Source organism: Sardina pilchardus, chromosome 22 (genome assembly GCF_963854185.1).
Source record: "Sardina pilchardus chromosome 22, fSarPil1.1, whole genome shotgun sequence".
Lineage (NCBI taxonomy): Eukaryota > Metazoa > Chordata > Actinopteri > Clupeiformes > Clupeidae > Sardina > Sardina pilchardus.
The window spans coordinates 27,075,241-27,088,974 of NC_085015.1; the positions used below are offsets into that span (position 1 = coordinate 27,075,241).

General features: G+C 44.0%; 2 protein-coding genes across 2 annotated transcripts; one reads left to right on the top strand and one right to left on the bottom strand.

Annotated features, from left to right (window-relative positions):
* Window positions 1-48: 48 nt before the first annotated feature.
* Window positions 49-3,603, top strand: bccip (BRCA2 and CDKN1A interacting protein). Its single transcript, XM_062525676.1, has 7 exons — window positions 49-242; window positions 505-579; window positions 681-761; window positions 856-942; window positions 1,121-1,308; window positions 2,439-2,604; window positions 3,113-3,603. Exons 1-7 carry the CDS (start codon window positions 108-110, stop codon window positions 3,281-3,283), a joined length of 903 nt encoding a protein of 300 aa, XP_062381660.1. The 5' UTR covers window positions 49-107; the 3' UTR covers window positions 3,284-3,603.
* A 1-nt stretch (window position 3,604) lies between these two features.
* Window positions 3,605-13,616, bottom strand: dhx32a (DEAH (Asp-Glu-Ala-His) box polypeptide 32a). The gene is made up of 11 exons (XM_062525677.1): window positions 12,945-13,616; window positions 10,929-11,122; window positions 9,368-9,743; window positions 8,231-8,464; window positions 7,939-8,032; window positions 7,215-7,364; window positions 6,268-6,459; window positions 6,003-6,143; window positions 4,938-5,128; window positions 4,589-4,779; window positions 3,605-4,107 (listed from the first exon to the last, which is right to left on the bottom strand). The coding sequence occupies exons 1-11, from the start codon at window positions 13,215-13,217 to the stop codon at window positions 3,921-3,923; spliced, it is 2,223 nt and encodes a 740-aa protein (XP_062381661.1). The 5' UTR covers window positions 13,218-13,616; the 3' UTR covers window positions 3,605-3,920.
* Window positions 13,617-13,734: the final 118 nt, after the last annotated feature.

The following is a 13,734-nucleotide window of genomic DNA, read 5'->3' on the forward strand; positions in this document are numbered from 1 at the left end:
GCAACAGTTTCACACTACCGCTAACATATGGCTGTCTTTAACCTCTGACCTTTTCCCAGTTTTACGGCGTGGAGTTGTTGGTGTGCTCTACTACTACAGGCTGCAGCATGGCTTCATCAGCGAAAAGGCGAGCAGTTGGTGTGGGAGAAAATCCTGATGAAGGCGACAGCTCAGATGAGAGAATTGACGACGATGAGGACTCAGAAGAAGATAGTGATGAGTCCGAGGAAGAAATCAACGAGGTAACGTCTTCACGATAACACTCGAAGCTAACATGCGTTAGCAAGCTAACGAGCATCATAGTGGTAACGTGACACCTGGGCTAGTTAATGTAATCTGAACATATTTTACCTTTTGATTATAGCACCGAGCGTTGTTAAGAGTCATTGGTATCAGGAACATGTCATTGTGTGTAGACAAATTATTTGAAATTCGTTTCATGCGTGCTGGTGACCAGTTACCATTAAGTTGATGTTGCTGACACTAAACTGATGACAATTTCAGGAGGTGGTAGTTGATTTTGAGGCTCACACAATATCAGACAATGACTTCAATGGGATAAAGAAGTTGCTGCAACAGGTAAGTGTCCCTCTACTTTCTGGCCTATTTTCTTCAAAGCTGTTTGAATGAAAAAATACATAAAAGAACTCAAACCTAATGACTTTCATTTCCACCCGCAGTTGTTTTTGAAGGCCCACGTTAATATGTCTGAGCTCACCGACATCATTATCCAGCAGAATCACATTGGAAGCGTCATTCGGGTAAGAGCAGTAGGCCTACGTATAGTATTGTCAAAAAACTTGTATTATTTATTTTTTCTTACAATGATTGACTCGTTATCATACCATGCCACAGCAAGCAGATGTTCCTGAAGACAGCGATGATGAAGATCCTGATGAAGTGTTTGGCTTCATAAGTATGTTAAACCTAACGGAGAGAAAGGTAAGGGATTTTGTGTTTGTTGTGCTTAATTGTGAGCAAAGTGTCACTAAGAGGGACTTGGTCAGATTTGAATTAGATTAGACTACTGCTGATGATGCTTGTTCAATATGTTCATATCAAGAAGACTTCTGGCAAGTAATCAGATTGCAATTTCCTTATTTTGTCCTGGGCCGTGCAGGGTGTGGAGTGTGTGGAGCAGATTAAGGAGCTGGTTCTGGCCCATTGTGAGAAGGCCTGTCCCCCCACCGTCACTGAGCAGCTGGAGAAGGCCCTGAACGACACGACCAAACCGGTGGGGCTGCTGCTGAGCGAGCGCTTCATCAATGTGCCCCCCCAGATCGCCCTGCCCCTCCATAAGCAGCTTCAGTGAGTATCCCACACACCTTCCATCTTCACGCGCTTACATTTATCTGTGAGAGTAGAGCCATATTGGTAGATGATTCCTATTTGCAATTCATTGCAGTCATGCAATCTATTGTATTTGGAATTGATATCAAATTGTGTACAAATTAAAATATAATTGTGCCTGAAAGAACATTTCAGTTACTCTATACGTTTGACTTCAATATCCTAGTTACAAATTGTACTTAGAATGAATTTTCACAGGAATTATTTTAACTGTTGCCTTCCGACTAGAGTTTTAGATGCTGCTGTCGGTGGGTGACCTTTCTTGTTAACTTGGGTCATTGTATGTCTATATATTGTAGAATGTAAAACTGGTGAGCCGATTCCTGTTGATTGTACTGATGGTCCGATACTACCGATTTGGAAAGGATGCTAACGGGCTAATGACTGGACCAAGGTTATCGTTTACATTGTTATTTTCAGCAGGCAGCTATAATAGTATCACCTGATCCGGTAAAGTCTTCATCCAACCCTGTGGCCCAGATATGATTATTCGTCCCACAGATGGACAGCTGGATACCAAATCCAGATTCTGCTTCAAACTAATCTCCTGCCAAGTCATCAGACTATGTAGCCTAGCAAGATGGCAAGCTCACGCAAAAATTAATGTCAAGCTTGTAAGCGTGGCCATTTTGATGAGTAGTTTGGACAGAAAATGAGTCAAATGTTTTGGCTTACAGTTTTACAAGATGAGCATCCAGGTATACTTATGTCTGTACCTCCATAAAATGATTGTCGTGGCCCCAGTCAGTTTTCATGGTTGATATAGGCCAGCTAAAATGCCGGCCTTGCTGCTCTTTTATCCACTTCCTCTATTTGATTATAGATTTTTTGGTATTCTTCATCACCTGTCATAAACGTTTTGGGTTAGCCTTCATTTTGGGTTAGCCTTCAGTTTGGGTTCTGTAGACAACACACTCTATCATTTCTAGGTCAAAACTATAAATATGGACAAAACAGACCTCATCGTAGACCATAATAGATGGACAGGACATTTTGAAATGCATTTAACAAGTTCAAAATCCACAATATGTTTACCCTGTAATCTATTTACTGACGAGTAACCTGATTATGTTGTCTTTCTGATGCAGAGATGAGATTTTAGAAGCACAGAGGACCAACAAACCCAGTGGGAAATGCCATTACTGTCTGATGATCAGCAAGACCTGCAAGGAGGTGAAGAAGAGCATCCCTAACAGAGGAGCCCCAAAGGAGGAGATGATGTTTGTGAATGCAGAGGAGGAATTTTTCCATGATGTAAGTCTACAAGTATAAGCAGTTAGACACAGCTAGAACTGACACAAATTTGATGGCCAGTACACTGTCATTAGGTCCAAAATAAGTCATGATAATATCACGATTATACAAACTAAATATGATATGAACAAAAATAATAATAGGAAGGAAATGTATGTCGTTTTATACAAATTAAATGCATGTATAATATGAGGGTAGTGGGCGGAAAGGGATAACTTTTAACTATTACCTTTTATTTAGATTACAATAGTTAATGGATCTCTGTGCCAGTGCTGAACCTGATCAGTATCTCCAACTGGCTTTATTCTGACTATATCTTTAAATGTCTCTAATGTTGAAACCTCAGACCATGTACTTTACATCAGTTCATTGTAGCCTAAATAGATATATGTAAGGTGATGAAGTATAATATTGGACACTGCAGTTTGTCCAGTTTAATAATGCAAAAATTACAAAAATGTTTAGTTTATTAAATTTACCAAGCACTTCTTGAAACTCTTTTCTTCAGCAAGCTTCTGTGAAGTTCCAGTACTCAGTCCAGGAGGAGACCGACTCATGCCTGAGTGGAAGGTGGTCATTTGATGACGTGCCGATGAAGCCGTATCGCACAGTCATGTTGGTTCCCATGGACAAAATGGGAGTTATAATGGACAAACTCAAGGAGTACCTCACTGTTTGATCTACTTTTCATATGTTAGTATGACTACACCTTCATACAAACCTCTGGACCTTTAACAACAAAAAAACCCAATGCCGACAGTTTCTCAGTCCATTGAATGGTTTCCCTTCACATCAAGTCCTACTGCATTGGAGTTAAAATGTTTTTTTTCCCTTAAAGGCCAAGTGATAGTCTTAGACAGGTATTGAATCATTTGTGTAAATTCATATTGTCACTTTTCTGTACTAGAATTATTTTTGAAATTGAGGTGAAAGTCTGAGATTCCTCAACCCCAGTGAAACATTATGCGCCCTTATGCATTAAAAGAATCAACTTCTGTAGTCCATAAGTGCAATAATTTATTCATCTGTCATTTGTGTAAATACTAATCACAGAATAGCTGAAAATAAATCAACTTCTCCAAGAAAACTTTCTGTACACTAGAAGTCCAAAATATATGTACATGTATGTTCCAAAAACCGTTCAGAAATTGCATATTAAAATGCGAAATATTCCTTCCCTGAATACATGTTCTTTCATCTGCAACATGTCCTACATAACACATTTAACATTTCCACATAAGGACAAATGTGCAGATATGCTTCATAGTTCATTTTGGCAACTGGTCTTCAGATTCTGACTGCAGTATGAATAGTTCTTACTGGATCACACATCGGTCATAAGACTGTGGCTCTGGACAGTCTGTTTGTGTAGTGATGGCCTGTGAGGTCTGCTTGTCCTTGCAGCTGCCCGGGCCTTCATGATCCATGATGCACTGCAGTATGTCTCTGCTCTCACTTGAGGGCAGGTTGTAGAAGAAATACTGGGGTGCCATCTGAATGAATCTATGGAAGGACAACAAAATCACTCGACCCATTTCACTGAATCACATTCTCATAGTGATTTATATTTACCAGCATTCAGATTAGTTCATGTGAATTTCATCTGGGTGTTTTTTATACCTCAAAAAAATCCCTTATTTTGGAAAAACACAAATCCCTTCAGTGCTGTCAACTGTAATATCCAAACTCCCACTGTAATACCAGCCAGCAGATTACATATCCAAAATAAAAAAATACTGAATTGTTTACAATTGTGAGCTAAGTTTTTTTTCTCATGAATATTATTCAGTGTTTCACTTACTGCAGGACACACACACACACACACACACACACACACACACACACACACACACACACACACACACACACACACACACACACACACACACACACACACACACACACACACACACCCCTACACCTGCGTTCTTCTGTCATAACTGAGTAGAGCTGAGTTGAAGGGGATCGGAACATGTTGACTTACGCTTCAGGGGAGATTTGAGACACGGTGCGGATGCAGTTATTCTCAGACAGCGTGTACTCATGGAAGAGCACCCACTCGGGCAGACCCAGTTTGTGTGCTTTGGCTCCATAGCTGGACAATGGATGGACTTGAGCTATGTGCTTATTGGAGAGCATGAAGTAAGTCCCTGAGCCATCTACATCTCTGGCAATCTGAAGGAATAAATGTTGTTACAGTTGTGAATATAGAGTTGCATCTTTAAAAAAAAAAAAAAAAAACTTGACTATAGAAACACAAGCACATGAGAGGTCGAGCAGGTAGAGAGCATCTTCATATACAGTACATTTGATCTGTCTGGGTGGATGCATACCTGCATAAAGAATCCAGCCAGCAGGGCTCTCTTGACATTGAGGGTGTTGGTTTTTGTTCCAAAAGCTGGCTCAGAGATGGGTAACTCGAGCCTTCTGAGGATGTCCATCAGTTCAGATCGGATGGCACCAGCGGTCTGCAATGCTTCGTAACACAGGAAGTAGTCCTGGCACCACTTCTCAGGGCTGAAGTCTGAAAGACAGGTCCAATTAGAGTAAGAGCCGCATTCACTTTCATCTACAGTAAATGTAGTCTTCACAACTGCACTGAAATGGACTGCCCTACTGCTAAGCATGGGTCTCCTTTCTTGAAAATGGCCACCATCTTCTTATCACTCCTCAAAACCATACACTGACAAAACACAAAACTTCAATCTGATTGGCCACACGTGTATGCCTGTGGGAAGCAGACTTCATGGCACCAAAACAACTGGTGAAAACTGGCTAAACTAACCCTGAAAACAGCCCAGGAGATGTTTGGAATCTGGATTGGCTTAGACATGGACATCATAAGATAGCAGTTCTAAATTGAAACAGAACAATCATAGTGAAATACGATTTAAACCACACACTCCGGCCATAGGGAACAACCTCTGCTGAAACTTACTAGACTGATGCTGCCAAACTATCTTGCCATCTGAGCCTTCACTGGGAATATAGTCTAGAAACCCTCTGTTGACAAGACCTTGGACGGATTTTTGGATCTATCAGCAAGCTTTGGGGAGTGAGATAAATGATAAAGTTACATTTGAAATCCAGCTGCAGTGGTTGTCAGCAACATGTTTGGAAAAGGTGCAGCAACTGGACATGTTATCTGAAGGGAATCATGATGAGGAAACCTGGGTGGAAACCTCCAAGGCCTCCTGGATCCACTCCAACGGGCGTGGATCCAGCCATGGTAAGTGATTTTAATGAGTGCTCATCAGTAATGATTCCCCACCACAATGAACACTGTGAAAGTGTCACGATACTCTGACCTCTCCTTTGTTAAGATATTTTTCTGCAATTTCTGTGTTGTCTTAATGCTGTTGTTTAACGCAAACATGTGGTCATGTGATTGAACTAACAGGGTTCTCTCTGGCTCTGCTTGAAGGTGTTGTAGATGTTGATGAGCGTGAAATGGTCGCCCTCTGGATGCTGGAATTTCAGGTGGCACTGCATTGCCTCAGTTGCCATGCCGACAGGTGGTTCCAAGAAGCAGCTTGGTGCTACGGGAATCAGAAACAACAATCAGCATCATGGAAGCATCATACCAGTGTCTTAAGAATAATTTCTCGTTAACTGGTGAGACCTACTAGGAACTGTATATTTTAATGGTTCAAAAGACTGTACCTGCTAACATGGCTGCGATGGTCACCACTTCGCTTACGCAGTCAAACTCACAGGAGGCCAGCAGTGACTTAGCCATCTGGGGGTCCAGAGGAAACTCTGACATGATGATTCCAATCTCTGATAAGTTCCCATCATTGTCCAGTGCAGCCAGGTAATCCAGCTCCTCTAGAGCCTGCATTAGACCTTCAGGATCTGAAAGAAATAAGAGTCCATTTTTAAAACTACAGCACAGAGTCATTCACATCCACCTCTAACATGCAACCAGCAAAAAGGGAGGAAAAAACAATAGTTAGAAGTAATAGAAAACAGGATGTGTCTGGAATCAATGCACTCTCCAAATCAACCCACTGAACTATAGGCTCTGCTGATGAACAAATCAGAAAACTGATGATTTTTCATAGCTATTGACCCAACACAGGCAAAGGTCGTACATCCCTGTACATCAGTTAGACTTCCAGTAACATTTTTAATCGCTTCAGTATCAACACCACAGTGGCCTCCACTGGGTGCATTTGGATGCTGGCGCACACATTCCAGGCCCAACCTGATGGCCAAAGGGTGGGGGAGCTTCCTGTCCTTTGTGCTGTGAGGCCTAACACAGAGCCACAGTGTAATCGCTAACAAGCCTGCAGTCTTTATGTTGCCCTCAACAGTGCTGGCAATAAGATCCAAGCCTTCCCACACATTCGCCTCTCTGCCTCGCAACAAAGCCCCGTGGCCTGCTGCTGTCAGCTCCGCTCAGGCATGGATCACTGGAGCCACTCAGTCCCAACACAGGGCCACAGCAAGGGCCATCTGTGGCCTTGAAACAAGCCAAATGTATGCACACGAAGCACAAACACACACACACACACACACACACACACACACACACACACACACACACACACACACACACACACACACACACATCTCTTACGCTGGTCTTTTGCACAGTGAGGACTCACCTGGTCGGTTGATGAAGTCACAGTGGCCTAGGCCGGCGACCTCCATCCTCTTGAGGAACAGAACGGTGGGCACGATGCTGGACTCCAGCAGCTGGGGAGCACTCTCTCCAGGCAGCTTGGTCTCCTCAGGGTACAGGCAGAAGCACTTCCCTGGAGGAGCATTCAGGACACTGATCACTAAATTATACTTGTGAATAGAACACAGAATAAGCCATGGTAAAATGGAGACACACATTTGGCCAAACAAACCAATCAGATCCATATGCAACAATATCAAAATGAAAAAACATGTTGATCCTCCCCAAGTGTATTCTCCACCCAGCTTTCTGACAACACATTTTATGTTTCAGTAGTGAACAATGGAACCTGAAGGCAAGCTGAATAACACTGAAAAATGTGTCACTAAATGTTTTGGAACTGAAATCCATTATACGAACTTGGACAATGCAAAAGCAAATTCCAATACTCGACCTGAGGCAAAAAAACCAAAAACAATGCTTGGGCCTTCCCTTCATTATACATTATGTTCAGTTTTGTGTTTTATACCACCCTTATTCTGAAGGAATTTTCACAAATGCACAGCCAACCACTCTGGCTAGTAGTTATGAAAGCAAGCCTGCTTTGAGTTAGAGTTCTTTTAAGGAGAGTGTCTTGTGATATGGCAAAATTGAACAGAGCAGCCCTTGACAGTGTACAAGGGTAGATCCTTTGAAGTGTGTTCTACCTGCAGGCCTGGTCAGCTGCTTGCGGATATCAGCCTGACATCTGCTGATGGGTCTTATCACCTCTGCGTATGCCCGGACACGAGGGTTATACACCTGCGGAGGAGCAATCACACTCACGTCAGCTCCCCGAACCAGTCGAGCCCAGCTGAGAGCATGTAGAGCACGAGAGAAACACTCTGCTTTTGTTTACACTGGCCTGGAAGCTAACGCCGAGGGGAAAACATGCTCTAATTTGGTTTAACAAAATACACTGCAAGCTTTATCACGCTCACAAGAAACATCATCACTCACATATTTCCTCTCCATTCCAGTGTCGATCACAAAGTTGAGCGAGTCCACAGCCCAGAACATGTCCTCAGCCTGGCTGTGGGAGAGGAAGACTCTTCGGCTGTTGGGCTGCTCCACGGCCATGCATGGGTCCAGCCCCAGCCTGCCCGGGTGAAGGGCCACTGGGATCAGCTGCCCCAGGCCGCCACTCAGCCGGGCCCCCTCCTTACACAGGATCCCGTGGGCACACTCCACCTCCTGCAATGGGCCAACAGCACCACAGATGAGCCTCGCAGGCACACGTCAAATTGAGGGTGGCAAGAACAATCCGATGGCTATACTTTAATGGGCGTACAAAAAGGGCTTTATGGGATGTAATCACTGCACTTAAAAGTCCTTGGATTCTGCATAATCTGGTGACAAGTGAAAGTCTTCGCTCAGCCTACAATAAGCTCAGTCTCAGCTCCTGAGATCAGCAAACACTGGCTAAACCTAACTGGAATTTCTTTCAATTAACTCCCCATTACTCAGGATCAGTTCAGGTTTAAATTCTATCCCAGGCTTACATAGGATATCTGAAGTAGGGTCTACTGGGGGCTACTGCTTACTGGTGAACATGGACCAGGCCATGGCATAAGGACACTGATGCAAGAGTCCTACAAGTGAAATGAATAAAGCAAATGATACAGAATGTACCACTATTACAGGATCTGTTCCCATAACTGACAAACACAGGCCTGCACAATTAAAGGGCTGAGCTGGTCTAGTGTCCTGTGCCTGCAGTGCATTGTGCCACGAGCACAATGTTGTTATTGTCCCTCTGTTGACATTGTCATAATTAGAGCCGTGCACACCACACTCAGGCCCAACGGCAGAGCTGCTAACACTCAGTGCCAGATTGAGCCCATGCTCACTTCCCAGGGAACATGGCCATGATGACTACACTACATACGTCTTAATCCACTGCACATACAGAGGATGCTGTTGCACACTCCTGGCTATAGCTCCCTTTATGCATGTTCTGGTACAGAGCAGAGAAAAACTGACATGCGAGCGGCTGAGTGCCCAGGTCCACACACGTGCGCGCGCACACACACACACACACCTGAACGGAGGCCAGGAACACAGCGCACACACACACACACACACACACACACACACCTGAGCGGAGGCCAGGAACACAGCGATGTCTCCCTCCTCCCTGGTGCGGTGGATCTCCAGTACCAATCGCAGCGCTGGGTAGAAGTAGTCCTTGTGGCTGCCGCTGCTGTGCACCACCTCCGCGCTGTTGAGGTTCTCCAGCTTCAGCAGGGGCACGCCGGCCCCGTAGTGGCCCAGCAGGCGCTCCGCGGCCGGGGGAGCGGACAGCACCACCACGCGCAGCTCCGGCCGCTGGACCAGCACCTCCTTGAGCAGGCCCAGCAGGAGGTCGGTGCTGACGGTGCGCTCGTGCGCCTGGTCCAGGATGATGGCGCCGTAGTGCTCCAGCATGGGGTCGGACATCATGTCCCGCAGCAGCACGTCGTCTGTGCAGTACCTGGGGAACGCAGAGGAAACCCTCACATGTTAACACCTCATTCCATTATGGGTGCCTGTCAATTTAGAGTTCAAAAAGAGTACCTGTGTGCACATCCCACCTTTTGGCAGGTGCAGGACAAACGGGACTAGCTTGAATTCTGTCTTGAATTCGGAGCTTCTTGAGTTTCCCCGTGGGGATCAATAAAGTATCTATATATTATCTTGCTTCAATAAAAATAACATAATGTCTGCAACACTGCTTTTAGCTCCCATTTAATGTTCCAAAAACAAGCAATGTTTCGACCCTACTGGATCTTCATCATAGGCACATTGTCAATTTAGAGTTCACATCAATTATGTTGGATCATGGAAAATACCCAGGGAATTATGACCGATCAGACACATCATACACATTTGCTAGAGGTCAAATCATACACACAGTCCCATAGAGAAAGCACAAAAAAAATGTCTTTGTAAAGAGCTATCCTTACTAATGATGCATTGGTAATGGGTGGGGATAATTAACATGGTTAATGGACAATTTAATAGTCATAGCAAACATAACAAGCATTTATTTCAACCATAACTAACTGCTTACATATTAGTTCAAACTGAGGTAAAACTATGTAGGACACTGGCAGAAAAAAGGCATTTATTCAGTGCTTCGGTAAAAGCAATTTAAATGCATGAAGGTTTTTGCCATCCGTGTGTTAATCTCCCTCTCCTGGAGCTACTGAGCGTGATCAGTGCCCCCTCACTCAGAACATGTCTTCCCTGAAGCAGAAAGACTTCAGAGTTAACTTTTCCAGATGAGCGCCCTTCCTTTGTTCTTTTGCCCACACAAGCTTCGGACATGAGAGGAGTTCTCTAATCAGCCCTGGTCTCCACAGGGTGCTTGAGGCCCCAGAAAAAAATCAGAGGTAATGGACCCTCTACGGGGCACTCACATCACATGACTGGTCACTGTACATTGATAATCAGGTTCAGGTCCGGCTCATGTCCAAACCATACATCCACATTAGTGTACTTTAATCAACATAATGACAATACTGCCAAAATCCGGATCAAATCAAATCTGGTATAGCTTCTTATGTTCTAAAATCATCTGTGCATGTGCATGTGTGTGTGTGTGTGTGTGTGTGTGTATGTTGTGTCTTGTTTCAGAAGCATAATGTAGACTCTAACAGGAAGCATGTTCCCTCACCTGAGCACAGTGTCGCTGGAGCAGCAGGTCTCCAGGGGGATGCTGTAGCCCACCTCGTGGCCGATGTTGACGTCCATCTCGTCGGCCACGCGCAGGGCCAGCTCCACAGCCTGCTGCCGGTGGATCTGTGTGCACACCACCATGCCATGCTGGAACTGGGCCGACAGACAGAACTCTGCACACCACTGGGGGATCTGCAGGTGGAACACACACAACACAACACAATCAGATTTCAATTAGAATTAGGACTCCCAATGATTACGAAAACAACCTTTACAAAACAACAATTATTTTGCCATATTCTACTTACAGTAGCAACAGCGCTTTTGTCTGTAGTAACTGGTAAATGGTCGTTTATTGATGTAATTCATTTTTTGAAAGTCTTGAAAATGGATGGTGTTTCCATTATCATTGCATAATTACGTTCAATAACCATGATTTTATATTGACTAAAGTAATTGTAATCGTGATTTTTGCCATGATCGAGCTGCTGGGCCATTCCCAGTTTCTATATAGCCTGCGTGGCATTTCAGTTTGGATCAGCATGTTACATAGTAAACACAAGCACAACACAGTGTCCATGATCACCCTGCAAGGATTAGATGAGATAACATAGATACGATTAGGAGACACCCTGGGGTATTATTTAACTATGGCCATAGCAACCATTCACTAGCAGTGTTTTGTGGCAACATCGTTATTGGTTATAGAATATGTTATTATGATCCATGACTAAAATATACTATTTTGTGACATAATAGTGCACCATTATCTACCACAAATTGCATTTGTTTCTGAACAGATATTCAACTTGACCAATCTACCACTTTTGGCAACAGAAACACTAGATTTCTGAGTCCACACAGATATGCCCACTTGGGGAGGTCAACCCCTCGCCTAATGGAGGGAGGCACATCACAGTGGATGCCCCTAATGGAAACTGCTTGGGCAGCAAAGTGACAGCTCCAATGGATGAGGGCTTAGCAGCGGGAGGGCCCCCCCCTTAGACCCCTCTAACTCAGGCCAACAGCTGGACCTTTTGTGTGAGCGCCGGGCTGCATTAGGCCTGCTCTGAAAGCCCAGGCAGACAGGACACACACACACACACAGGGTAGAGCCTGCATCTGCTGCACCAAGCCTATTGACTGCACTAAAGACTGAGTTTATCTAGGACAAAACTAGGCTGGGGGATGGAACCCTTCTGTCAGCCTGTCTGCCTAGCTGCTGTTTATGTCTGATCAACTAAATTAGATTCTATTCTTAAAGTGAGATGATATAGGACCATAAAAGTGTTTCCTCTTCAATTATCTACTCACAGGGACATTATTCACTATTTATGGATTTAGGCACTAACAACAACCCCCATAGCCTAGCACTAAATACATCACATAGCCTACAACCTGTGCCTAGCCATGACATAGTCAGACACCCATAGTACAAACCCTCAAGGAAAGTTAAATTTCCGTGTAAGGGGATTTGAAAGGGAATATGCCACCACAAACAGATAGGGTTGATGGGATTAAGCTGTCAGGATAAATACAGGCATTAGGTAACACAGGCAGTCAATATGATTAGTGTTCTTGTTCCTTCACAAAGACTACGGACTATTTTCACAAAGCTACTGACTCCCTCTCATGTTAACCAGGTCAACGCCACAAAGGTCTGCGAGGTCATTCTGCTTGCTGTAATGTAATATGAAGTCCCTCTGGCTATATATAGACAGGCCAAGCCTACAGTCTGAACTACTTTGTTTAAGACACTTCTAGGTAGAAGTCGTGTTAAGTTATACAGATACACATGTCATGATAAATATGGTTTGCCTTAGAGCTTCAAGCAGGTGCAAATAATCCCACTGTGGGCTGTTCATCAATAAATATTTTAGATCCGCGGTCATCAGCTGCAGCCTGTGCTTTTGTCCGTCTACCTTTCGAAAGTGTTCGCATTTTTGCTCACAAAGTAGGCTACCATTCATGCAAAATTCGCCAAATCATAAAATGCCTGAAATCATGCACTCACCTGCGAACTTTTTCCAGTTTTTGTTGTGCCTGAAACTACTACAATTTGGTTATTCATCAACAGGTCCAGGAATTCGCATCGGACTTTCCAAACAGACAAGGACTTTCTCTCTTTCAAAAGTTTGTAATAACGGGAAGAATATGGCAGACCATCAAACTGATTCAGCTCAAGATCATCCCCAAAACCAAAAGCTTCCTCAGCACCATCACCAACATGAGAAAGAGCACAAAGCTCAGTGTCTGTGTGATCCTCTGAAACACAGGACTCCGCCATAATGATTGCCTACAGCCAGCCGCGAGTCCCTTTGCCGAGCAAGGAACCCGACCAGGGCATGGAGATGTCTATAGCTTCCAGTCAGGTTAAGTCCCAAAAAATAGTTACAAAGAAATAACAGAATTTAAGTCTTGCAAAACCACTCGTGACTTTGTCAACCGACTGATAATACAACGCCAACTGAGAGCGCGCAACCCGAGAGCGGCAAAATATTCGCGTAAGAACTTAAAAATAGTCTACACTTCAATAATTTAAACAGTTTCGTGTTTCCAAGTATATTTCTCCAAAATGGCATTTACTTCCACATAAATAACGTTGATCTCGTCGGATTGTTACACTCCATCCCTTGGAACACGTGAACTGAGCCCGACACTCTCACGAATGAGTTTATCGAGAGCCTCAGTCTGATCATGTGGTCTCTAATCCCATTATACAAAACGGTGCTCTCGAGCTGGTCATATACTGAGCGCAATTGTAGGAAATGTTTTCATGACACATTTGATAAAAAGAAGTTGAG

What these genes read in the sequence shown, in the direction of transcription:
- bccip (XM_062525676.1), top strand. Translation starts at nt 108, where the DNA reads ATGGCTTCATCAGCGAAAAGGCGAGCAGTTGGTGTGGGAGAAAATCCT. An exon ending in ACATTGGAAGCGTCATTCGG is followed by an intron (nt 762 to 855) that starts GTAAGAGCAGTA and finishes ACCATGCCACAG; the next exon opens with CAAGCAGATGTTCCTGAAGA. An exon ending in AGGAGGAATTTTTCCATGAT is followed by an intron (nt 2,605 to 3,112) that starts GTAAGTCTACAA and finishes TCTTTTCTTCAG; the next exon opens with CAAGCTTCTGTGAAGTTCCA.
- dhx32a (XM_062525677.1), bottom strand. Translation starts at nt 13,217, where the DNA reads ATGGCGGAGTCCTGTGTTTCAGAGGATCACACAGACACTGAGCTTTGT. An exon ending in TCCAGCGACACTGTGCTCAG is followed by an intron (nt 9,744 to 10,928) that starts GTGAGGGAACAT and finishes TGCGTTCCCCAG; the next exon opens with GTACTGCACAGACGACGTGC. An exon ending in TGACTTCATCAACCGACCAG is followed by an intron (nt 6,460 to 7,214) that starts GTGAGTCCTCAC and finishes TATTTCTTTCAG; the next exon opens with ATCCTGAAGGTCTAATGCAG.